Genomic DNA, 27,711 nt, shown 5'->3' with positions numbered 1-27,711 from the left:
GGGGTGGAATGATGGAGTTTGGATGTGTTGTCCCCTCCAAAACGCATGTGGAAATTTGATCTCCAAATGTGGAAGTGTTGGAAACTGATTGAGTCATGCGGGCGGATCCCTCATGAATGGATTCATGCTCTCCCTGGGAGAGGGGGGATTAATGAGTGAGTTCTCGCTCTATTAGTTACCACAAGAGCTTGTTGCTTAAAAAAACCCTGGCACCTTCTCTCTCTCTCTTGCTTCCTCTCACCATGTGATCTGCTTGTACTTGCTGGCTGCCTGCCACTTTCCGCCATGAGTAGAAACAGCCTGAGGCCCATGCTAGATGCAACTGTCCTAGAATCGTAAACCAAATAAACCTCTCTTCTTTATAAATTACCCAGTCTCAGGTATTTCTGTTAAAGTAACACAAAATGGACTAAAACACCCATTAAATGGATGGGATCCTGGAACAGAAAAAGGACATTGGGAAAAAACTCAGGAAATCTGAATAAAGTATGGACTCTGGTTAATAATCTATCAATATTGGTTCACTGTTGTTACAAATGTACCATACTAATGAAAGATGTTAATAATAATGGAAACTGGGTGTGGCCTATATGGAAACTCTCTATTCTATCTTCACAGTTTTTCTGTAAATTTAAAACTATTCTAAAGTAAACAGTTTCTTTGAAAAAAAGGATGGAGAAGATGCCTCTCAATTGAGAAAGGCAGGCCCTTAAGTTACTTCTTCAATCATGAGCTTAAAAAATCACAGAGACTCTATTTTGACTTAAAAAAAAAATTATGTAGTAATTTATTGTCATTTATCAGCTCTAGATCCAAACCTTTTATATAAAATCAAGGGACAGGGCCTCTCCAAACTCCCACCAAAAGGAACAATGAGGTTCATGTGAATTTATGGCAAATCTCAGCCACTTGGGAAAAGGGCCTTCATGAAATTAAGCCAGGTACAAAACACTTTATTCTCTCATACACTTTCTTGAAACCACCACCTTCCACAAACCCAATTGTTTTCACAGGGCATTCATTCAGGGAGTTACCCAAATTTTTCATTTCATTCAGAGACAAAAGTACTCAACCAAAACTACTCCATCTTATATCTGGCCCATAACTCATGCTCAAAAATAAGATTTTAGAAGCTCTACAGTTTCTGTTAAAACTGAGGGATGAAGATTTTGTACCTGAGGAAAGAAGAAAGAAATACTCAGGTGAACAAACAATTCTTTGAGACTACACACCTCTGTTATGTTTTTTAAATCATAAATTTAAAAAACCTTCCCATTTCTTTCATAAAACTATATTTTAAAGGCTTCTTTCCTACTTCCATGACATCCTCAACATAACATACAACAACTTCAAATTAAATGATCTCCAGCAAGTATCAACCAGCTCATGAACTAAATTAGAGTTTCTGAGTGGTTACTACTGAAAAACTACGAATTAAACTCCTATTCAATCACAGAAGTCTCTTTTCCAGGTACATACTGTATAATTGTTTTAATTTTCATTTCTTATCTTCAACTACTCTTACATTAACTTTGGCTCTTCAACACAAGGTACTGAATGGAAGTCCGTGAAACTATCTGGTTTAAACAAAATCTGGGCCCTAACCCCTAAGCTCACTCACTAGCCCAGGTATTAGAGAAGGTGCTGTTCCATGACTTTCTTCTCGCATAAGAAGATGTTCCATGCCAAACAGACTTTTAAAATGTGATCAGTTGCCTTGGAGACAGAACAAATAGCAGCAACTCAGTTATATTTTTAAGGTGATTTTTTAAATTATTTTTATTTTTTAAGATTAAGCATCCTCATTGACGATCCAGTACACAGTCCTTGCTGCCTCTTTGGACACACACATCTAAAACAGTTAAAACTGATTCCTTAACTTTAAATAACGAGGTAGCAGAAAAGAACATGTTCACAAGCTGCAGTGGAATTCTGCTGTCTCTTTTTCAAAAAATCTTATTCTGCTACCAAGCCACTCACCAAGCCATAAGCAAAGACAATTTTTCAAAACACCAACAAAACCCAGAAACAGGAATATAGTTATCAAGCCAAAATGCTCACCCAAAACACTGCTGTTGCAAAAGCAGGTAAAAAGCCAAATTCTCACAGCTATTTAGAGAAAACCTTCAGAAAATAATACAGGAAGTTAGCAAATTAGGAACTTTTCTGGTGTGAACAGGTTCAAAAAGCAGATAATTAAAGAATGTTTGGCTTGTTCAGATGGGAAATATATTAGACTTTCTCCTATTCCACAAAGGAAATAATAGTAACTGCTGCTGGAATTAATACGAAAATTGTCCTTCCCAACAGAAAGCAGGGTGAGGGTAAACAAAGAGAAGGTGGAGCAAAAGGTAGCAAAGGCAAGTCGTTTTGAATCCAGGCTCTACTGACCGGGCAAGTTGAACAGGGCTGAAATTCTTCTGAGCCAGTATCATTAAATCCTAGACTTGGCTCTAAACCAGTGGACTGTATACCCCACCAATAAATATCAAGTACCCACAGTGTGTGTGTGTGGTATTAAAAAATATTTTTAAAAATTATTATAAAGTTCTATTCTGAAATGCAGCAAGTCAAAATGACACTGGGGCATGCAGTCAGTTATAGAGTAAAGGGCTTCCCCCAAGGAAAGAATTAACTCAGCAGAAATTTAGGTTGGATGGAATGTGACTAACACAGACTAAAGGAGATAAGGTCCCAGTCCACTTTTATTTTTTATTTATTTATTTATTTATTTTTTAAAGATGACCGGTAAGGGGATCTTAACCCTTGACTTGGTGTTGTGAGCACCACGCTCAACCAGTGAGCGAACCGGCCATCCGTATATGGGATCCGAACCCGGGGCCTTGGTGTTCTCAGCACCACACTCTCCCGAGTGAGCCACGGGCCGGCCCAGCCAGTCCACTTTTAATAAGGCTTCTACCCTCCCCAGTGGTAAGAAGTAGTACTGAGGGGGCTCCAGCAGAATGTCTTAGAGGGATGCTTTTCAGAGACAAAAGGGTCTAATAAGTTTAACTCTTTACCCCTCCTTACCTACAGCTTGAGGAAGAAAATAAATATTTAATTTTTAACTATTCAGAGCTTTGGGCATATTAAAATATTTAATATTCTGAAGTTTTCATTTTCAGAACCTTTGGCTTATAATTTTTCTCAATTTATGTTACACTGAAAAAATGTATGAATGTGTCTTAATCAGTAGTACTATATGAAAATATAAAACTTGTTCTTCCATATCTTCTACACAGGAAGAGTGAATGAATGGCACTCTATATATCCTGCAAGGTTGCTTTGTGCACCGGATGAAAGACTAGGGCAAACCATTCCATCTCCATATCTTGAGCAGAACGAGGAAACTAGTCTTCTATTAACATTCACAGGATATTAACACCTGGAAGCATAAAATAAGGTACATTTTTATGCACGTGGACAAAACTGAATATAATGTCTTTCCTTCTCTCCAAAAACCTTTCTATACTCTTCTGATAACATCTTTGTACATCATTTCCATTAATCTCTCTACTGAGAAGACCTGAAATTTAGGTCACCCTGAACAAACTGCCTTACATTTGCAAGAACAGCCCTTTTAGGATCCAGACAAACTCTCTAGGGCCAAGGATAAACAATAAGGGGGATGGGTATCTCAAAACTGATGCTCAATGTATACACTATGTGGAATAAGCCAAGATTGGGGAAGGGAGGCTATCTAGAAGAAGCTAAACTCTTTCAAGACAGTATAACTCTATTTTTTTGTTTGGTTTTTTTTTTTTCTTTTTCTTTTATTACACTGTATCTCTATTACATGCTGATCATCACTCTGTCTATCTCCTCAGTCCTTGCACTCTCCATTTGTAGAATGTTTTACAGTTACCAGCTTGTCTTCCTTCCCTTGTGTTACCTAAAATTCATGCAATTTCCAACACCAGATTTCCAACAATTCATGGGAAGGGCTTGTTTCTTCAATTTCTCTGATAGTTTCATAACACAAATGATTGGGGTGCTCCACAGATACCTATTAACAAGATCATCAACTGATGCTTTAATTGGAGAGCTGTTGGAAAACTGGACATTCACATTGTGCCAAGGAATCACCCCACAGATTTTAATAACAAAATGGAAAATATACCTTTTCAATAAAGCAAATGATGGAACTGAGCATCACATTAACAGAAGGACAGCCTGATATGGGCCTCCCGATGTGGCACAATGTATACATCACCCGTCATAAAGCGTCTTATCAAAAATGTTACTCTAAATCTAATCAAACTTCAGTCTAGACCTAACTTCCAGTTTACAGTAAATAAAGGACAGAGAAAGAAGCTAAAGGACACTGTGAAGAAACAAAACTCTGAAAGGTAAGATGTTATATAGGACAACTAGCCTGGACTCTTCAATAAGCGAGTGTCCCTTTAATACACAGACAAAAGGTGGGTCAAAACTTTTCTCCATTAAGAGACTAAAAGAGACCAAATATAACGAGTGAACTTGATTCAACCCTAGGTCAATAAAATAGCTTTAAAAGATATTTTTAGGGATAATTGAGAAGTTTTACATATACTGTGCTATTAAACAATAGTACGCCATTATTTAAAAACTTTTTAAAGCATTGTTGTTACATAAAAGCATTTTCTTATCTTAGAAGATACACACGGAAGTATTTAGAGTTGAAGCGTATAACTCCAACTCAGCTTCATGTAATTCAGCAAAAAATAAAGACAACAAATACATCAAAGTATTATCAATTGTTAATTTAGGTGGAAGGTGTTCTAGGATTCTGAATCCTATCTTTTCAATTTGTGTGTATGTTTGAAAATTTTCAGTATAAAAAGTTGAGTATAAAAGATAAGAATTTTCAGATAGTGCATATCTCATTACCAAACTCACTTTCAAGAAATAATATAAAAATTCATATATGTGGGAAAACATGTAGGAGAATTCTCTAAGTAAGCCTAAATCCTTAAGTAAAAAAGGGATTTGAGTCTGCAAATCACGTCCTAAAAATTGCTGCCAAGCCTAACAAATTGTGTGGGTACATACCGTTTAAAACACGGGGAATCAGGATTACTGAAATGATCATAAGGTCTTTCTTGAGAGAGGGAATTCATGCAAATCCAGCAGAAATATCCCTTACAGCCAGGACATGTCATCTTGTTACATCCTTCTACTTTCTGGTGGAAGGGATAGAAGGAGAAAAACATCAATGCTGTAAAAGCAAAAGAGAAATGCACAAGCCAAAAAGATTCAGTACAACATTCTCCTAGTCTTTTCTCACGCAGGATTGAGATACATAGGTAACACACGGATAACTATAATGCTTACTATTTTGCATTACAAGTAAAACACAGAAAATATCTAGCAGGTGTCCCTACAACTAGATACTTAGAAAAATATCTTCTGATAAACAGGAGATACAAATCAAACACATATTATGACTGGAACATGTAGTTAGATTAATATTAAAATGTTCAGATTTAGTATGTTTGAGGTTTACATTTTTATGTAAATCTAAGTAAGCATTTGGTATCAAGTCTTCCACTCTATGATAGCACTAAGGCATGTTAGAAGTAGTTAAATACAATGCCAGTTTCCTTAATGGAGTAACTGGGGAATACCGCTGGGTCAATTCAGATATAACAGACAGGAACAATAGAATCAGATGCAAAGATATATTTTGATTTCAAAACATGTCAAAATATTGTCAAGAAGCAATAGATTTGTCCAATTATTTTGAATCAGCTTACTGAAAAAATATCTCCATTTTCTGAGTGTATACTGAGTGTATTCATCAGATGTGCTACATTTCAGGATAAATAGTTCTGAGAAGTCAGATGTGATATTTTTTTTAATCATATAGATGAGTTAAGAGTTGATTATAGCTCTAGTGTGCCCTTCTCATAACCCATTCGAATTGAGGTAGAGATAATATAAGACGATTGTAGCCCCCAGCGTCACTCACTCCCACAAATCAACCAATTTACAACTATTAAAAAGGAACGACAGCAAAACTGGGGCCACTAGAGTTTAGGAGAAGAGGAGGAGAGATCTACAGAGTTCATGAAGGCAGGAAAAGCCACGATGAGAGAAAGAAAGGACCTCTCACACAATTTCAAGCCCTGTCCACTTTGAGGCTGGCCCCTGGTAAGCAAAGGGAGCAAGAGCTGGCAAAAGCCGCATATGAAGTTGCTTGGAGGCTGCAGGGGAGAAAAGGGCTTTGGTGGCCTCCAGGCCAGCAAGACCACTACCGGGTTCCTGTGGACCAACATAGGAGTGAAGAGCTACAGACAGTAGAGAAAATGAGACACTCAGAGACCGTGTGTCATCGCATGGAGTGGTGCATGACCCATCCTATGGGAATTGTTTGGAGTGTGGGTGGTGAGGGAGACTGGCCCACTGGGGGAACATTGGGGCACAGCATTGACAGTTGATCTGCCCTCCAATCAGTGCAGGACCCTTCAGTGGAGACTGGTCAGGAATATAGAACTGCAGGGGTTGCAGTTTGCTAAAATAGACCCAGGTCTGGACCAGACTTTCCACACAACCCAGGTGTATCAGAACCCATGAGACCTGGAAGTACATACGAGGTCAACAATTAAAATCTGAGCTACACAAAAAGATTTCCCCAGGGAATCAGCAGCAATGAAGCAATTTAGCTTAGCTCAACTACAGGGCTCAAGTGCTGGTCCCCAAAGGAAATTCCTCCATTTTAGCAGTAAGCAATGGACAACGAATTAGTTCCAGTGCAGAGTTTAAGTCGTGGGAACAGAAAATAATCCAACACAGAACTGAGAGAAAACAAAATACCCATAGAACAGAGACAAAGTTTGATATTAACTAGTAAAGGTCTAACACCACCAAAGAAAACCTATACAACCTAGAAGGACTGGAAGCACCCTGGACTCCCAAGCCAGGGAGGGGAGAAAGCCAAGAGCCTCAATCATGCCCTCCTGACATCCACAATGAGCCCAGCAACAACCACTGAGCTGCCACGGGAAGTGCCTTGACTCCCAAGCCAGGGCAGTAGGGGGCCAAGGCCTCAGCCATGCCCAACCCCCGACATCCTCAACCAGCCAAGCACGACCACCAAGCTACTGCCAGAAATACCCCAGTCTCCTAAGCTGCAGAAGTGGGGGGCCAAGAGCCTCAGCCACACCCCCTCAACATCAGCCCAGTGACAACCAACAAGCCACCACTGGAAACACTCTGGGCTCCCAAGCCAGGGTGGTGGGGGCCAAGGACTTCAGCCACACCCCCACAACATCTCCATCCAGCCCAACAACAACCAAACCGCCACTGGAAGCCCCTTGATCTCCCCTGCCAGAATGAGGGGGGTGCCACGGGCCTCAATCATGCCCCTGTCCTTCCTCCTCTCCCCACCTTATAATTTCCCTCCCCCTGCTTTTCTACCCCTACCCTCAATTGCTCTGCAAAAACAACTTAGAATGAGGCACAGAGCAGGGGGAAGCCAAACCCAGTGGCAACTAGACAAGCTGTTGCCACTGCTCCAGGGCCCCGCCAGGGTCCTAAGGCATGGAACTGGGGGAAGCTGAACCCAGCCGCAACCAGGCAAGCTGCTGCCACTGCCCCAGGGCACCCCCGGGATCCTGAGGTATGGAGCCAGGTGAAACTGAACCCAGCCAAACCAGCACACCAAAAACACCATTTCCACACAGGTAACCCACCATAGCCACTGCAATTGCCGTGGCTGCTGCAAAAGCAGATAATCTCTACAGCAGCAGTTACAGCCACCATGCAGATGGCACACCAGACTCTCAACTGCATTGACACAAGGAAAGGCACCAGCAGAGACCAAAAAAACAAAAGAGGTCATCTCTCTCCACAAACCACACTCCAGAGTAATAGAAGATCTGATTTACTATAATAGGGGAGGACGTGATCACACCTGTCTCGGTATTGGACAGATCATCCAGGCAACAAACCAACAGAGGAACAGTTAATCTATCAGATGGAGAGAACAAATCTATGGTTATTAAATGGGGCGGGGGAAGTGGAAGGGGGAAGGGTGAGGAGGAGAGGTAAAAGGAGAGGGGGAAGGGGAGAGATTAGATAAGGGGCATAAAGAATAAGTATGATTTGCAACAATGAATATGCTAATAAAAAATTTTTAAAAAAGAACAATTGTCACTGTATGAAAGCACTTTGAAAAAGGAAGTGTAAATACATGTAACGTCCATAACCATATTTAGTAGTGAAATGTGTATCTTCCAAGTAAGAAGGCTACATAAATACCAAATGTGTTTTCATAGTACAAGTCATAAATAATGGACTAATAATTCATAAAATGAACCAATAGGCTTCTTAAGGCAATCATAACATGTCTGCAAGTCTGTTTGCCTCCAAGCCTGTACCAAAACATTTACCTGTATGGGAGTCCCACAGCACGGGCAGCTCTTAGAGTTATTTTCTAGCCACTGCTTACTTTTCATCTCTTCCTTCTTAATCTTCCTCCGACGATACTTCGATGTCGACAATCGTTTATTGACCTCATCTGCGTCAGGGTCATCATCTTGAGAGTCGATAAGTGAAATGAAAAATTAACTTTTATACAACGTTGCAATGCAGACTAAAGGTTATTAAAAATGGCCATAATCTTTGACTACTCATTAGTGCTATTCCTGGAACTTTATCCTAAGGAAATAATCCAAAGTAAAGTCATATACATGCAGATGCATATAACAATGGTAAACAAATTAAATTTCTAAGGAAATAACTGTGGAAGAGGCATTTAATGACATTATTCAGTTATTAAAAACTTATAATTAGTATGGCTACAACCCAATTAAAACACTCATTACTGGGGCTGGCCACTTAGCTTAATTGCTTACAGCATGGTGCTGATAACACCAAGGTCCAGGGCTAGATCCCTGTACCAGCCAGCTGTCAAAAACAAACAAACAAAAATACTCATTACAGAATCCAGAAACACTAGGTAAAAATTACATTTACAGAAATGACAAGAAGAGAAAGCAATCCCTCAATTAGAAAAGATGGATTTGCTAAAGGTGGTAGAATAATAGGTCATTTTTTTCCTTCAAATTAGATTTCTTAATGTTGATATATTTAAGCAACTAGTAGTATACAGATAAAGATGGACTTATCTAAAAGACACAAAGGTTGAAAACACACACTGATTTTCCTCTAAGTCAGCATCATTCAACATTTGATAATGAACAAGATCTAACAAATACACAGAGGCACCTTTGGCTTAAGGGCAAAAACTAACTGTTCAAATCTGTACATAAAAAAAAAAACAAAAAAAACCAGTGAATAAAACTTCCCATGCTCATTTCAAACAACAGAAGCAGAAAAAAATTTTTTTTTAAATTACCATGCTCACTCTCAACCTGTACTATGATTTGTTATAAGTGCTGGAAAGTTCCTCCTGTCAACTTCTCCCCTTGATGATCTTCAACCTGGCATCCACTGCTCTATCACTTAACAGGCAGCCATTCCCAAGGCCTTTATTTGTAGACAAAAGGCTTTTATTCACAATTCTATAACCTTAATTTTCAACACAATTACTTAAAGACGTCTCTCAACAATGTTGTAGTTATTTTATTAGTTTACTTTCTTCATAATATTTAGAGGGCTGTCTCCCTTTTAAAGCAATGGACATCTTTTAAGACAGAGTCCTATCTGCACTATTTTCCTTTCTCTGTGTTGTGCATTCCTGTGGCTCCATCACCTCAACTTCAATGCAACAGACAGATCTTACTAATCCTGTCACTTTTATCCCTCTACTAATTCAAAGCATTTTTTTTGTTCCTAGACATACGAAGGACAAAGCTTATTGCTTTAATGTTCTTGAAATAATAAAATTGTGAGTATGTCATATAATATATAATACATATATAAAGAGAAAGAAAGATTCTTAATTTTGCTGAAACCCCCAGAATATATTCAATTCTTCCCCGAATACGCTATGACACACCCAAAATGCACTCCAGCCTCTCAATGATAACGTTATAGAAGTCTAAATTAAAGGTTTGTATTATATTTTGGTAAGTTCTCCATCCTACCTGCCCTTACCCTCTACAAGAATCTGGCCTAGGCAACTGGAATTCTCTACTCACTCTCTCCTCTCAGGATTCTTTCTTGGAAATAATGACAGTCTGCTAACATAAGCGATTAGTACTATAATAATAAAAGCATTAATAGTTATCATTTTGCATTTTACGTGTATTAGCTCATTGTTTCTCACTATGCTGAAGAACAGTTTTTTTCCCCCAGTCTGGCAAGGATCAACACTTTTGTAAAATATATAATCCAACCAATTATTAGAAAAATGAAAGTAAAGACAAAAAGTACAACCCTAAATTTTTATTAGATTTGATTGACATAAAATTACTCTGTGAAAGAGCTATAAAATTCTCTAACCCTGACTCTCAACCTCCATATTCATCCCATCATAGACCAGTATAACAAATATAACAACTTTGAGTGGCTCTACATTAGTTCACTTCCATCCTTAGAATAACCCTATGAAGTAGCTACTGTCATTGACTCTGTTAGCCCGAGAAAGACTAAGCCACTAAAGTCTAGATAAATGGATTTCAAGGACCTGATTTCCCAATCCCAACCTAGATCGAATTGGAAAACAGGTTTCACTTACGGTGCCTCCTTCAACAGAGGGTGACTTACTGAAGCACCATGCTGAGGAAGATTCTGAGGCCTCCCTGTGCTCGGTGAGAAAGCATCTGATGACTCATCAGACATATGTGCCATGGAAACAAGAATGGCAGCTTAGATGCCCTGCATTTGCCATCTGGATTTACATTATTCCACATTTACAGGTAGAAATTACCATGCCATTCCTTCTCTTGGAATGTTCCCCCTCAAGGCGGCATGGTTTTCCTTACTTCCTTCAAGTCTTTACTTAAACCATGTTGTCAGTGAGGCCACCCCAGTTTCCCTAAAAAAAAATAGAAGTTCCCTGCCCTTCGTAACATTTCATATTCTGTCCCTGCTTTATTTTTTTCCTCCTAGCACTTACCACCACCTAATATCCTTATTTATTTTGTTTGCCGGTCTTTCCCACTAGAATGTAAGTCCATGAGCACAGAGATTTTGTCTCTTCTGGTCCCTACTATATCCGCAGAGCCTAGGACAGTAACTGACACAGACATATCTCTTAAGTGAACACTTTCAAAGTGAAAACCTGAAGTCATAATGCTTTGGGAAGGGTGGGGGGTTGGGAGTGGGGAGGTAAGGGAAGGCAGTGCAGTTTGGGTCCACACAGTAACAACGTACCTGCAGTCCCCTTACATGGAGAGACCCCGTGGTAGGTCAATCTGCACAAGGTACAGAAGGCAAAATTGCAGCTGGAGCAGATGCCCATGGTGCAGCCAGGCTCTTGGATCACAGGCAGCTGGCAACACAGGCGGGGGCAGCACACCACATCTGCCATCTGGTCCAAGGTAGACTGAAGGAGAAGGCGGTCATAACGGGCAAATAACTCTGCTTCCACTAGCTCTTTGACCTGGGGGAAATACAAAATAACATAGATTTGATCATTCCCAAAACAGTTCTGATCCCAAGGACATTCTTAGGATGCCAGTATAAACCAGAAGGGCACATAAATTAAAATCTCCCTCTCACTTCAAAATCAAACCAAGAATTGCAATGGTATATATCTCCAATGAGATGGTGGTTACATGGTTCTACACATTTGTGAAACCTAAGCAAATTGTATAATTCAAATGTGTACAGTTTTTGTAAGTAATATTATGCCTTAATTAAATTGATTAAAAAAATAAAAGTAGGCTGTACTTATGATGCAGTCTTTACACGATTCAGTTAAACATTCCAAAGGATGGCCCTCCAGATCCCAACCTCACACAAAGACAGGCTAGTGACTCCCCAGAGTTGGTGGGATCCTAGCAGATACACAAAGTAAATCATCAGAATTACTTCATTATTACTTTTTAAAATTACATTCATCCTTGCCTAGGACCACCCATTCCAAGGCCAGCAAAGGAAGCATTTACATTTGCCTCAACTGTAGAATAAAACCATAGCATTCTTCATGGACACACCTAAACAATCTGTGGGTAGCTTCCAGGCCTCACACTGCCCCCCAGGCGCCCTATCAAGGGAGCTCCTAAGAAGACGTCTCCCTTTGTGAAAGAGAATTAGGAGACAACCATCAGCACCATAAACAGTTACCTGACTAGGAGTGGCCACCGAAGGGCACTTTGGTTCCGGGCAGTTGAGGTATTGAACCTGGCCATCTCTGATCTGGATTTCAAAGTAGTCCTTCAGACAGGCTTTGCAGTACACGTGCCTGCACTCCATGAAGTACATGCATTCACTACCCAGCTTCTCACAGAAACAGATATTGCACAGGAACAATTTACCATTAAAGGATTTTATCTGCTGAGCTTGATCAAAGTCCAAGATTTCCCGGATCAGACTTGACAACGATTCCACATCCTGCACAGCTCTCTCGTCCACAACCTCCTCTTCATCTACATCAGAACCAGCAGCTCCTCCAAAATCTAGCTCTGTGGTGGGAGAGGCTTGAGCTGTGTTTCTCTGCACTTTTTTCTGAGAACCCATCTTGAGCTCAAAAGGAGAGACAATATTCAGGTATGCTAGAGTCTCTTCCTTAAGAAACTGCATCCAGGCAAACAAGACCACGCTGCCACGGTGCTCTTCCCAGAGGCGGTCTAAGTGCCTGCACACAGCAGATAGCTAGGAGAAAGAAAACACAAGAGGACGCTGGTGAGTTTGAAAAATGATCATGCTGCCGACTCCTGATTTCCCTCGAAATCTTTTAAACTTGTAAGTTAGGACTTTACATATCCTAACACTACTGTGATAAACTGGGCTACAAAACAGTACCAACATTTTTATCAGGGCACTTCGTAAACTCCTGAGCAACATGAGCCACAGAAGAAAATGAAGTTAGAAGCTGGAAGAAGTACATGAAAACAAGAGATGTGGCAAGACCCCATAAGATGGAGAAAAAGATTTACATTTGAACCGCTGAAATGGAAGACTTTTTCTATTCTTTATTTGTTCTCTGTTTTAGTATCCTTATATATGTTGTAAAGCACTAAGAAATCTAGCTCAAAAATGAACTGTTTATTTTCCTTGGGAAGTCCCAGCCCTGTAGGTACCCTGGAGTAATGGTTAAAAAAAGAACAGCTTTAAAATTAATTCTAACTCCCAGTCCTATCAAAAAGCAAACTCATCTCAAAGCATCACTAACTGAATCAAGCTCAGAGCCCTTATTTTTCAGATTTACAAGCTGTTTTTAACTAACCAATCTGGGAGAACATCACGTGCTGGTTAATGGAAGGAAGTAGAATGATATCAACTCTGGACATAATTACAAGCCCTTAACAAAGTTTGGTGCCATGGAGAAAGTTCACACTTCCTAGGCTAAGCAACCAGAGGTAAACTACTTCAACTTTTCCTCTACAAAGGGGTCTGCTCAACTTGAAAGGCAAATATGAGAGGATTTTCTATCAGAAATGTAACACATCTATTCATAAGCAGAGCTCAGGATTTCTAAGCAGCTTTTCTTTTTTAGGTAAACATCCACAAATAAGCCATCCAGATGGGCAACAAATTTTGTAAATTTAAATAACGTGCAAAAAAGGACATCTTCTGTTCCTTCCTGTGCAGTGCTACCAACTAAATCCCACACAGGCTCTAACTTAAATACGTATTGATAAATTACAATTGGACAACTGATACCTTTTCACATTTGCATAAATATGCTTATAAGATCAACCATGCTTTTCTACAGAATTCTGCTAAAATCCATAAAATGTAATACAGAAAGGGAAGCACTGAGTCCTGTGGGAGCCATCAAGTCCAATGAAGAAGCCAAGTCAATGAAGAAGCCATTCTCCTCTATCCTCCTTTCTCTTCCAGACCCTTCTCAAAAGAGGCATTTGGGATGCACATAAAGGTGAAGGGTAGACGGTGAGATAGAGGAAAAGAGTAAGAGAGGGACCGTGTGTTTCTCTGTGTGAGAGATAATGGAAAATGCCAGAAAACTAAACCTACTTCCTGCTATCCACCTACCCCAATCAGTGAATAAGTCCATGTCAATTTCACTATCAACAGATGAGATTCATAATTCCAAGGAATCAGGGGTAGCAACACACAACAATCGAACCAAGAAGGGACACAAGAGACCACTTAAAATGTCAATTATATGCACGAAAATTTGATAAAGAATTGCTAGTGTAATTTTTTTTTTTTTTTTTTGACCAGTAAGGGGATCGCAACCCTCAGCTTGGTGTTGTCCGCACCACACTCAGCCAGTGAGTGCTGGCCATCCCTATATAGGATCTGACCCACGGCCTCGGCGACCCTTGCTAGTGTAATTTTAGCTATAAAAGATAAAATAACAGCCCTCCGCCCGTGCACTCCCCCTAAAAGCCCGTATCAAGTAGATGCTGATAGGCTGGAATTTGAAATTGCAACCACACATCCAGTTAATTTGTCTCTGCTTTGTGCATGTGTGCCCATATGCATGGATGTAAAGGATCAAGAGCTCTCCGGAGAAATGGAAGTATAAATATCTAAATGTTTCAGTCAACTATCACTGATCTAAATGTCAAACACTCTTGATATTCCTGGGCAAATAATCAACTGTCTTGAATCTACTGGCTCTGGCAAAGATATTAGAATGTAAACGAATATTCCTTTTTATTCCTCATGTATTACCCTTTCTTTTAAGTATAATTTTATTTGTGAATGATAGGAGCTGGCCGGTTAGCTGAATTGGTTAGAGTGCTTCCTTGTAACACCAAGGTCAAGGGTTCTAATCCCCCTACTGGCTAGCCATCAAAAAAAATAAGAAAAAAATGTTTAAACCATATGCTCAATTCTGTAAAAGCAATCTCATCTAAAAGATTAGACTGGTGGGAAGGGGAATGAAAACTTTATGATCAAAAAGGAAGATTTAATGAGCTGTTCCTTCACAGCAGGAGCTCTGAAAGCTTTTCCCTTAATATACATCAGTCTATCAATGTTCATTATAACTTCTAGAAAAGTAGCTGCTATTGATCTATGACCTATCCCAGAATTCTCTGGCTTCAAGTTATAGTTATGTCTCAATCAAGAGTTGCAGTTGTTATTAGAAAAGAATATACAACCCAGAGGAAATGAAGGCTATTATATAAGTCTTCAAGCCTTAATGAGATATCTACAGAAACTGTACAATTTTGTATATTTGTACATTTATGTCTATGTGACAGCAGTCAACACATACTAGTTATTAATATACAGATTTTTAAAAAGAAAAGTATTTATATATTTATTCAGGAAATTTGCTAACTAACTACATTAGCTCAATTCTTAGCCCTAATTACAATTAAATGATTATTTAAGAAGAAAAAAATCTAATACCAATGTTTAAGAAAAACGAGAATGATCTCATAGTCTCTATTACAATAGAACAAATGGGAAAACAGCAGATCAGAAGAGAAACAATATACTTGACTAAAAATAACTCCCATATTTCATAATGATTGTTTTAATCAGTGCCATTCCTTTTTAAAACATCAAACATTTTCAATTCATTAATGCTATAATTCATGAAGGCAAGGGAAAAAAATTATAAAATCAAACCCATTTGTTCTTCATGCACCGACTTCTAGATCATCAAGGTAGTCTTCAATTAAAGATGATTTTTTTTTTTTTTTTAAAGATGACCGGTAAGGGTATCTTAACCCTTGACTTGGTGTTGTCAGCACCAGGCTCTCCCAAGTGAGCGAACCAGCCATCCCTATATAGGGATCCGAACCCGTGGCCTTGGTGTGATCAGCACCACACCCTCCCAAGTGAGCCACGGGCCAGCCCTTAGAGATGATTTTTTAAATTTCTAAAAATGGATAGGAGAAATTAAGTTTCGGGTCTAACCTGAGTTGGTGACAGCCATTTGCCACTAAGTGTGAATGAAGGTGGGGAGGTGGATGGATAATCTGGTGGCAGTTCAAAGTTCAGCACAAGTGGAGGCAGAAAGCAGATGGCGTATTCGAAGCCACTATTCTGGAGATACTCATTTGAATTGCCTGAACCAAAAACAAACATTAGAAAGGATCAGTTGGTCAACACTTGAGTGTCCATTAGTGTAGAGCAGTGCTCAAGAAAAACTAGACCCTTTAGTTGAGGGGATAAAAACCCTCCCCCAAAACACTTTCTATTCACTAATTTTAACTTCATAGTCACCACCTTCAAAAAAAAAAAAAAAAAAATTAACTAAGCACCATGAAAATACTTCTGAATACAATTTCTAACATAAAAGACCAAGTAATACACAATGTTTTGTTTCATTGTTGGTTTAGAGTAGATGATTAAAGACACAATCTAAAGAAAAGGATGTTATTTCTATCAAACAGCCACGACCTAGTTAGACCAGCATGTGCCAACTATCCATGAATCATAGTTGGGAAAATTTGTGCTCACACAATGACCTCAGGTTTGAGGCTATGATACAGCATACAGCACTTTCACAATCAAAGCTCCATTTAAATGATCACACTCAATGTTCTGTACTCAATGCCTTCATAGTAGAAACATCTTGAGGAAGTGTGCATCAAGGTCTTTTATGAAAGTTTGTATCAAAAGCAGCAGTTTTGTTTTTCCTGAAGCAAAAGGTCACAGAGTACCAGCATGTGTCATGTGTTTACAATAGTTGAAATGATTCTGGAAACCAAACAGTATTAACCACCACCATGGTATTGTGAAGTTTTCCAAGTGCTTTTCCACACATTATTTTGTTTCTTCTTTGATTATCCCGATTGAACAGCCAATGGCTCATGGCTGATAAACTGCCAGTTAGAATAAGACTAGGACGCATGAAATAGGCAGGATAATATCCCAATTCAGTGGGCAAAAAGATGGAATCAAATAGGCAACAGCTTACATCCCATTCTAATTTTCATTTTAAAAAGATGGATTACATCTGTAACACTGCCATCTGTCACTAAAGCCTATAAACACAAAGTGACAAATCGTTTAAGATAAAGAAATTGAGAATAATCTTTATTGAGAAAAATCTGTTTACAAGAATATTGTTAACTAACCGCTTACAAATATCTTGAAATTTTGTGGCAGATCCAAATGGATCCTGATTTCTCCACCTTGGACAGACTCTGCTTTTCTAAATTCATCTCCATCATAAATATTCGCCAGGGCCAGCAATTCCTCTTCCTGAGCTTCTCGGTCTTCTGACGACATTTAATTTTCTGAGGAACTGAAGACAGACATTCAAATCAGTTAAGAACAGACAATGCACAGAGTTGAAAAAAGTTTAATGACACTTTTATTTTTATTTATTTTTTGTGTGTGTGTGACGGTAAGGGGATCGTAACCCTTGGCTTGGTGTCGCCCACACCACGCTCAGCCAGTGAGCGCACCGGCCATCCCTATATAGGATCCGAACCCTTGGCTGGAGCGCCGCTGCGCTCCCAGCACCACACTCCCCCGAGTGAGCCACTGGGTCGGCCCTAATGACACTTTTAAAAAAGCTCCACAAACAACTGCAAAGGACTAATGGATATTCTGACTTTTCTGCTAAACTAAAAATCACAGCCGTATCTAGCATCCCACTACCTTTGCCACAGTAACAATTTTTTCAAAAGGATGGTTGTGGTGCTTTTACTGCTGACTTTACTACTTAGGTATTTTATGACTATTTACAAAAAAGGCACAATTTTAAAAAACTTTTTAAAAAGAACAAATCACAAATTACTTCGATTTGTCCACTGAAGCTGGCAAAGTGCCTTGTTCTCAAGAGGAGGCAAAGTATATTTGATATATATCCAAAAATAAGTGAATTTTCAAAATCTACAGGAACCTCCAGGGCAGGTTTTCTCAGCCTGAGCACTTTTGACAATTTGGAGCTCATAAGTTTTCGTTGTGGGGGACCGTGCTATACATGGTAAGAGTTTTAACAGCATTCCCTGGCTTCTATCCACTAGAAGTCACTAGTGCCCCCCTTAAGAGTTGTGTCAATCAAAAACATCTCCAGATATACCCAATGTCCCTTGAGGGGGCAGATTGCTCTCAGCTGAGAAAACCTTCTTGGTGAGGATGTTACAAGCACAGACACTGTATGAGAAAGTTAGACAACTGAGAAAGCAGCAAACAATATTAAATTGTTGAAATAATAACAGATTTTGTCAAATCTAAAAGGTCATCAATTTGAAGATTTACCATTATTTTAGGTAACTCTAAGAGTGAAAATATGCTACAATTAAAGTGTGAATCATTGCTTTTTTAATCGCAATTACTGAAAGAGGTAGTACAATTTCAGATAATTTAAATGTGGATAGAATATGCAATGAGAATCTATAAAAATTACTTTAACAAAACAACAAAAATATTACCATTCTGTCAATGAAAATATTGAACTATAATTGCACTTGCAAATATGCTCCCTCTCCACTAAAATATTTTTAAAATCGAAATGTACAAAACAGAAAACTTAGGACATGGTTTTTCACATTATAAAAGGCACTACGCAATTTTAAAAATTCATTTTAAATGATTCCATTTTCAAAAAATAATTTTTTCCCCAGAAGTTGATGGCTCTCCTTAAACGACATCCCTATCTGAGACACAATGACATGTTCTATTTGAGGTCACTTAGTACCTATTAGCAACAACTAGAAGAAAAGGATATTAACAACGCTCGCTGTTTTTCAGTTCATTTGGGAATTCATGCAAATACCATTTATTCGCTAGCCAGTGCAGCTGACACTGCTCAAGCTGGATAGGAGGCTGAGATGTAGGACTCATACTAGATATACTATGGAAAACCTGCCATCTGCAGAAAAGAAATACGAAAGTTGGTGTTAGGACCCTCTCCAAATTTAAATTCTGAATTTCCATAAACACCACCAAAGTCAAACACATCCTAACATATAGCCAATCCTAAACTACAGCTCCATATTACTCTTCTAGGACAGACTGAGCCATGTGGTTAAAAGGGCACTCGCATGTCCCCAGCAATGACAGAAGCCTTCTTATCTGACTGCCCGCAGCCCTGGAGGAGCTGAGAGCTGAGGAGCAACATCAAGGTCATATGAGAGGACAGGAACTATGCCCCATAGCATACATATTCTTAAATTTGAATTTTGGTTTTTTCTCCTTTCCTTTTCTGCTTGTTTCATTCCTTCATTTCCCACCCCCCTCCAGCTTTCCTCTCTTCTGCTCATGAATTAACCCTGCCAATGACACCAAGGTTAGGTTCACTTTGGCAGCAGGATAATACTTAAAAACAAAACAAGGGCACACACACACACACATAAACTTTCAAGATTTATTCTACATGCTTTAGAACCAGGCTTCTTAACTGGGGTATGGGGAAGGGGAGTGTGGTCCTTAGATGGGTTATGGAGAGTTCTAAAAACGCTAACCTCCATTTCCTTCTGATTCTTTCCACTGAGCCTTCAAGGACCACCTCCAAAGTCCTCTTCCACGTAGCGTTTTCCAATTAGACCCATGTCTTCCTTTAAAATCCAGCCAGACTGTAACTTTCCCGACACTGTCACATCTCACCTTGTATTACAGTAGTCTGTGAACTTGCACTTCCTCTCCTGCCAGACTCCTACCATTACTTTCTCAAAAGCCAGGACCAAGTCTTTTCCATCTGTGTACTGTTCTCAACGTCCACCAGTGCCTTGCATTAGAAACCGGAAAAGATTATAACTGAATGGGGGTGAAATGCACAGTGCTGGAATGGAGGAACAGGAGGGAAGGGTTCAGTGACCCCTCCGCCACATCCCACTGGAAGCAGGAGGTTGCGTCGGTCGTCACAATAGCAGTAACAATTAGTGACTCTTATCGTGTGCTAGGCATCGTGCTAAGCCCTTCCAATGCATTAGCTGATGCTAGACTCCCACAACCACACGAAGCAAGTCCTATTACTCCCTCCGTTACACAAACAAGAAAAATCACAGTTTAGGTCCCCTTCTGGCCCGCGGTCACACAGCTAATATATAACTAAGCCTGGATTCAGACCATTCTGTTTCTTTATTACAACACAGGAACGAGAATAAACCCCGGCGCCATCAGACACGAGATCATTCAAGTTGAATATTAGTTTTGACAAAACGAAAACCGCTACAGCAACACCAGTGAGGGAAGCCTCTCCTCCGCCGGGTGTCCCTTCGCCCTGGGAAAATCCTACTCATTCTTCCAGGACACACCCTGCGGACTCCCGCCCTGGGGTCACCCCAGCTCCGGGTTCAGCAGGGCACCGCTGCTGTCTCTACCGCGCGCCACCGAGTCGTTGTTTGTGCGACTCACCAACAACCCGGGGCAGGCCCAAGCCTAGCCATGTGCCCCAGCGCTAGGAACACGGAGGGGCCTCTGAGAGCTGAGCGCGGGCCCCGGGGACCGAGGAGCAGGGCCTAGACCTTCCCCTTCCTCCTGAGCGCCCCGGGTGGGGGTTGGCTGGGGGCGCCCCGTCTCGGCTTTGGGGAGGTGAGTCCCACCGAGCAGCCCCGGCCCGGCCGCCCTTCTCTGACTCGCGCGCCCCGAGCGCGGTCCCCATCATACCTTCCGGTCGCCCTGCCGCCCCGGGCCCGAAAGTTCCGCCCTCCGCCCTTGCCCGGGCCCCCTCACCGCACTCTCCGGAGAGCCTGGAGACGCCGGGATCAAACCGCTCACTGCCTCTTCCGTGCGCGGGGTTGTCAGCTGAGCGGGGCGGAGCCGGGACGTGGGGCGGAGCCGGGACGTGGGGCGGAGCCGGGACGTGGGGCGGAGCCGGGACGTGGGGCGGAGCCGGGACGTGGGGCGGAGCCGGCGTGGGACAGCTTTACGCAGCCGCCGTGGCCGCCCCGGGCCCTCGCCGACCCCCGCAGGCCATAGTTAGTCCTGGACGCACGACCACCGTCAGCTCACCACTGCCGGGCAAGCTTCAGTATGATTCTAGACTTCCTGATGCTAATGCAGGTTTTGGGGACTCGTGCTCAGTGGGCTCCTTTCAGTGGTTCTGGATGGGGCCCGGAAATTAGAATTTGTACCAATCCCTAGAGGTGATCATGAGGCAGCAGTCTACCTGGGGCAGAGAATCCCATAAAAATCCCAGACCTGCTCTTCCAGGTGGACTAAGCAAGCCTCTTCCCCGATCTCAACTAGCTTCTTAGAAATGCTGCCCATGTTCTCACTTACTGGTGGGAGCTAAAAATTAATATATAAATTCACACACACACACACAAAACCGGGGGGGGGGGGGGGGAGAAGATATAACAACCACAATTACTTGAAGTTGATACGACAAGCAAACAGAAAGGACATTGTTGGGGGGAGGGGGGGAGGGAGAAGGGAGGGAGGTTCTGGTGATGGGGAGCAATAATCAGCCACAATGTATATCGACAAAATAAAATTTAAAAAATTAAAAAATAATAATAAAAATAAAAATAAATAAAAAATTTTTTAAAAAAGAAATGCTGCCCATCCTTCTGGCATCTCCACTATGAAAGCATCCACTCTTTGTTCATATTATAACAGTAATAAGGATCACATGCATTGAACGGTTGAGGGCTTCAAGTACTGTGCTAACTGCTTTACATACATTTTACCTTCACTATATGATTTTGGTACCATTTCCTATTCCCTCTTGACAAATGAGGAAATTGAGATTGAGGCTCAAGAACTTCACAAAGGTCACATGATTAGTCAGAAGCTGAGCAGGAATTACAATTATATGTCCCCTACCTCACACCATATACAGAAATAAACTAAAAAATGGTTCAAGTACAGAAATGTCTTTACTTTCATTTATTTATTTAGTAGCTGGCAAGTACAGGGATTGGCCCCTGGACTTTGATGTTATCAGGACCACGTTCTACCCAACTGAGATAACCAGCCAGACCAGATCAAAGACATAAATGTCAGAAGTAAAACTGTAAAATCCTTAGACAAAAATGTAGGAGGAAATCTTCAGGAATGGATTAGGCAATAGTTTCACAGATAGGACACTAACAGCACAAGCATCAAAAGAAAAAAATAGGTAAATGGGATTCATCAGAATTAAAAACTTTTATGCTTTGAAGGACACTATCAAGAAAATGAAAAGGCAACCCACAGGACAATAGAATGAAAGTATTTCCAAATTGTATATCTCATAAAGGTCCATTACCCAAAGAATATAAAGAACAACTTGCAACTCAACAATAAAATGTTAAATAACCCCACTTAAAAATGGACATAGGATCTTAATAGATACTTCTCCAAAGAGGATACACAAATGTTCAGTAAGCACATGAAAAAGATGCTCAACATCATTAGTATTATGGAAATGCAAGTCAAAACCACCATGAGTCTGGCTGGTTAGCTCAATTGGTTAGAGTGCAGCCTTATAACCCAAGGTCATTTGTTCAGATCCTTGTACTGGCCAGATGCCAGAAAATAAATAATAAATTAATTTTAAAAGATGACACCATGAGAAACCACTTCACACTAGGATGGCTAAAACAAAAAAGAGATAATGACAAATGTTGAAAAGGATGTAGAGGAATTGGAACCTTCATATACTGCTGATGGGACTGTAAAATGCCACAGCCACTATGGAGAACAGTTTGGCAGGTCCTTCAAATTTAATCATAGAGTTACCAGATGACCCAGCAGTTCTACTCTTAGGTATATACCCAAGCGGATTGAAAACATATGCTTGCACAAAAACTGGCACACAAGTGTTCATAGCAGTAGTATTCACAATAGTCAAAAAGTAGAAATAATCCAAAGTCCATCAATGAATGAATGGATCAACAAAAGTGGTACATCCATACAATGGATTAGTATGCAGGTATAAAAAGTAATGAAGTCCTAATACATGCTACAATATGAATGAATCCTGAAAACATCATGCTAAGTGAAAGAAGTCAGAACAAAAGGCCACATACTGTATTTTTCCATTTATATGAAATGTCCATAATAGGCAAATCCATAGAGACAGAAAATAGATTAGTGGTTGCTAGCAACCTGTGCAGTCACACAGGGCCCTGCCCTTAAAAGGGCCCTAGGCTTAGAAGGGCTCCCCTTTGATGCTCTGCTCTTCTCATCTGGAAATTCTCAGTATTTTCTCAACAAGAGGCTCTGCATCTTTATTTTGCCCTGGGTTCTGGAATTATGCAGATGGTCCTGCATCCAGGAGAGAGGAAAAACGAAGTGGGTAAATTGGCCCCCAAGAGGCTTACCTGGCTGCCACAAGGGAAAACTTGAATTACAAGTAATTACTCCTAATTTTCTATACTGTAAATGTTGATTGTCACCGAACAGAAACATAACCACCCCTGTAATAGATACACAAACCAAAAACATACGCCATAAAAATGCAAAAAACAATTGGTTACATCAAAGCCTTATAACACAATGTCATAGTTTCAGGTTCCTATACCAGCCAGAGGCCAAAAAATAAAAATAAACAAATAAGTAAATGAAAATGCAAAAGAAAGAAGAAGCCATTCACTAATATCATTATTCATGTTTGGCCAAAGGAATAAAACCAAGAGCAAAACACAACAGCAATCCTACCTCTGAGTGTTCAGAGAGGTGAGACTAGAGACCTCCCAGAGACCTCTCCAATGCAAAAAAGGGAGGAAGCCCAATCACCAGCTTGGGAAATTCTCACAAAGTTGTATTAGGAGGTGAATTGTGACATCACGTCATGACCCCATGTCAGAGGTCACAGAATAGAGAGAATAGGAGAATTTCAAAGAAGTGTTAATAATTTGGTGAATTTCAAAGATGGAATACACATTCTATAGTCCTCTTTTGAGTATGGGATTGCATAGAGTCTAAGTTTTGTTTTTAGACTCCATGACTCTTACATATCTTGCTGTGTAACAGAGAAATGAAAAAGATTACTCAAAGCAACATGAATGAAATGAGAAGCCCAAACGGACTGCACCTCAGCAACTCCTCGATTATAAGGAGAAACTGGGTACAGCACTGAGTCAGGTTTTGCTTCAGTTTTTATTGTAAAGACGGGAATTATAGACAAAGAAAAGATGGTTAATCAATTAAAGTAAGAACATAAAGAAATTGGCTATGTAACAATCTTCATCCAAGCATGCATGGTTCAAAATTGTTTAAACAATATGCCATCAAAAGACTCATAAATCTAAGCTATGTGACATGCAAAAGAAACAATAAGATAATCATTAAAGTGCCTGACTTCTTGAGAAACTCAAAGAAACAGCTTAAAGCAAAATGTGGAACAACTCTCATGTACTAACTAATCTAGCAAAATGTCCTTGGAAATCTTAACTCACATATTTTCCCATCATTTTAGTTTTGTCATATTAAGGGTTATTGCCCTCAGAACAATCCCTGTTTTGTTTCAGTTCTCTTGTTCACATTAAAGGCTTTAGACCTGTGTAAGTTTCCTTCTCACAAAATCTTCCAATGAACCCATTATATTAACAATCGGTCTATGTAATCCCTTACCTAAACAGTGATTAGAATTGATTCAGTGGGCTCTTGCCCCAAGCTGTAAGCTCTTGCCTCCTATCCGAGGACTTTTGTCCCATACATGCATTACCTAAAAACCCTATCTAATAATCAAATAGGAATCAAGATTTCTAATCTTCTACATTTCCCCCCTTTTAATTATTAAAAAGAATCAGAAGAAATCAAGGAATTGGAGTCAATGGTGGAAACAAAGACTTTTGATGAAGAAGAGTCAGCATTATTTCAGCTCAATGTGTCTGTTGGAACATGGAAAATAATAGTTTAATCACTATAAAAAAAAACATAAAACACATAAGATACTAATTCCAGCAATAATCCAAATTCTTATGTTTAAACCAGAAAACCAATTGGTCAGGTTAAGCCAATAAGCCAAATTATTTAAATGATCAATAGTAATTTGTTTAGCTTCTTCTTGAAGCTGTGTCATTTCTTGTAGAAGTTGAATTTTCAAGTTTTGAATATCTCCATGTAAGTCAGAATGAAGGGCTCCGTGTAACATTTTTTGTACATTCTCCTAAGAGGTGAAGGAATTAAAGGAAAGGGATGTGACACACATGGAGCTATATCCTGCATCATAATTAAGTTGATTCCGAGTCCAGAGAGCTTGTTGGTGTTCACCAATCCAAGACATAGCTGCCTCTAAATCGTCTAATCTTTGTAGAATTTCTTGGTCAATTTTAGTTTGAGATGAAAGCTCAGAGGTTACATTTTGAAAATAATCATTTATTGTCTGTGCTGTTTGAATAGATTGAGTTAAAGTGACAATGGCAGTTGCCACTGTGGCAGCAATAGGTGTGGCTGCAATTACAGAAGCAATGAGAATACCCAAAAACCTCTTAGGGCAAGCTCATTCAAGAGCAGAAGTGACATGTTCTTTTTTTTTTTTTTTTTTTTTAAAAGATGACCGGTAAGGGGATCTTAACCCTTGACTTGGTGTTGTGAGCACCACGCTCAGCCAGTGAGCGAACCGGCCATCCGTATATGGGATCCGAACCCGGGGCCTTGGTGTTCTCAGCACCGCACTCTCCCGAGTGAGCCACGGGCCGGCCCAGAAGTGACATGTTCTAAAGCTGAATTTCCCATCCATTGTCGTGTACGGTTAACAGGTAGCCAAGCTTCAGCTCTTTGTTTTAATATGAGAACATATGATATAGTAAGAGTAGTAATAATAAATGAGTGATGCAAGGAGTGAACCAAGCAAAATTAGCCAGAAGGGTAATATTAAATTCTGAAGTAAAGGAAAAAGACAAATTTGTAGATAACATAGCAAATATATAAGGATGACAAGTACAAATCATAACTAAATCGACATGGTCTTGAGCTACCCAACGTAATTTATAATTGGTAATTTGAAATTGTCTGTCTCACTATGCGAGGGACGAATGGGATAGCAAGATGCCAAATTGTCTTTTTAAGAAGGGAATAATAAGTAACATATTTTAATCTTCAAATTGGACCAGCCAAACCTGGATTCCATTTATAAAGGGATCCGGAATAAATGAAAGGAAGTGTGTAATTCCAAGTAGTGTTGGAATGAAGTACTAATAAGTTTTGTGGTCGTCAATTTTTTAATGTTAAATTATTAATTGTTTTTAGTAAAATTGATGGAACAACAAGAAACTCAATCCAGATCTCCACCATCTTTTATAATGGAAACCCAGGGATGGGAACAGATAGGAACATTAGGCTTAGGATGATCTTTCCCATGTTGAAAAACTCCTAGAACTCTGGTGGTAGAAATAAACAGTTGATGTTTTATAGCCAAAAGATGATCAGGGCTTTTTATTATATAACTCATATATCATTGAGAGGAAAAAGGGATGCATAACTCATTATTGGTCCAGGTGGGTGTAATACAAATGGGCAATTTGTCAGTGAGAAAACACCAATCATGGGCAAATTTATGCCATCCTGCATTGCATGTTAACTTATAGCAGGATTGTCCACAGTCTTCAAGAGGACCTGAGGGAGGAAGCCAGTTACCTCCCATATAAGCAGTATCATTAGAAGAAAGAGGAGGCTCATGATACTCCCAAATCAATAAATCAAAAACAGGAGGGTTTAATATATGTGTCAAATAAATAGGAGTACTTACAGTTGGAGAAAAAAGCATGAGAAAGGTTAATAATACTAATGTCACCTTACATCCTGTTGAATTAATAGTTACATGAGAAAGCATGGCCAGAAACAGGTTTTCCGGCATCGTTGGAGTTTTGGTGGTTTTTAGCCCGCGTGGTGTCACATGATATGGGCGAATGGCCTTTGCTGGTATCAAAGGGGGCCTGTAGGAGAAAGAACAAGAGACCCTCTTTCCCATGTTAACAATTTAGCAGGCCCTGACCATTTTGGCCCTTGTAGTGGATGATGATTTTAGGTCTTTCCTCAGTGGGCGTTACAAAAAAAGGATCATTTTTACATTGAACTAATTTTTGTAATTGTCTAAATATTTTAAAAGAAAGGGATCATTCCAATAATGAATTAATGCATCTTGGATTACTTGTAAAGTACCAACTACATAAGCAAAATCAGCCACTATTTTGAGTGGTTGATCGGGAAAATGTTGTAAAGCTGCAATAGAAGCTGTTAGTTCAGGTCGTTGTGTGCAACTATGATGAAGGGTAAGGAAATGTTTCCAAAACCGTGTTTATTTCAGGTAACAGATCCTTTACCTGACTTTTTAGAGCCATCTATAAATATAGTTAAAGCACCAGGAATAGGAATAGGCAACAACTCCTACATTTGGAAGAAATTGGCATAATTAGCCCAGTAGGGATATGTGGGGTGTTTAGGACAATGGAATGAATAGGTTCCCCTGGAGTAATTAAAATGACTAAGAAGTTGGGTTTTTTTTTTTTTTTTTGGACCAGTAAGGGGATCGCAACCCTTGGCTTGGTGTTGGCCGCACCACACTCAGTCAGTGAGCGCACCAGCCATCGCTATATAGGATCCGAACCCGCAGCCTCGGAGCTACCAGCACTGCACTCTCCAGAGTGAGCCACGGGGCCGGCCCACCAAGAAGTTTTTGTAAACCATTAAGGATTAATTGAGTTTTAATAGATAAAGCCTGTCGTAGTCCCGCCCCCCCACCCTTTAAGAGGCCATTGCTTCACCCAAACAGGGTGGTCCATCTATCTACTGTAATTTGAGTGGTGGGAGAGTGGCAGTGCCCATTAAAATAAATTTGCAAGGGAAGTGCCTATGTAGACATCCCATTGTGTAAGTAAATTTTTTACCCATAAAGTAATAGGGAGA

The 27,711-nt window shown here is 40.0% G+C and overlaps 1 protein-coding gene across 6 annotated transcripts; it reads right to left on the bottom strand.

Annotated features, from left to right (window-relative positions):
- Positions 1 to 756: 756 nt before the first annotated feature.
- Positions 757 to 20,675, bottom strand: LOC134369365 (E3 ubiquitin-protein ligase RNF14-like). 6 transcript variants are annotated; one of them, XM_063085787.1, is made up of 9 exons: positions 20,608 to 20,669; positions 18,710 to 18,805; positions 17,061 to 17,230; positions 15,895 to 16,046; positions 12,178 to 12,705; positions 11,263 to 11,491; positions 8,373 to 8,518; positions 5,032 to 5,162; positions 757 to 3,385 (listed from the first exon to the last, which is right to left on the bottom strand). In XM_063085787.1, exons 3-9 carry the CDS (start codon positions 17,212 to 17,214, stop codon positions 3,379 to 3,381), a joined length of 1,347 nt encoding a protein of 448 aa, XP_062941857.1. In that variant the 5' UTR covers positions 17,215 to 17,230; positions 18,710 to 18,805; positions 20,608 to 20,669; the 3' UTR covers positions 757 to 3,378. The 6 variants fall into 6 exon arrangements, with proteins under 6 accessions (XP_062941857.1, XP_062941858.1, XP_062941855.1 ...); XM_063085788.1 differs by lacking the exon at positions 20,608 to 20,669 and adding an exon at positions 19,398 to 19,530; XM_063085785.1 differs by lacking the exon at positions 18,710 to 18,805 and having other exon boundaries at positions 20,608 to 20,675.
- Between the last annotated feature and the right edge of the window lie 7,036 nt (positions 20,676 to 27,711).

Source organism: Cynocephalus volans, chromosome 2 (genome assembly GCF_027409185.1).
Source record: "Cynocephalus volans isolate mCynVol1 chromosome 2, mCynVol1.pri, whole genome shotgun sequence".
In the NCBI taxonomy this organism is placed as follows: Eukaryota; Metazoa; Chordata; class Mammalia; order Dermoptera; family Cynocephalidae; genus Cynocephalus; species Cynocephalus volans.
Note: the sequence above shows the minus strand (reverse complement) of the source record. Positions and strands in the feature narration are given on the sequence as shown.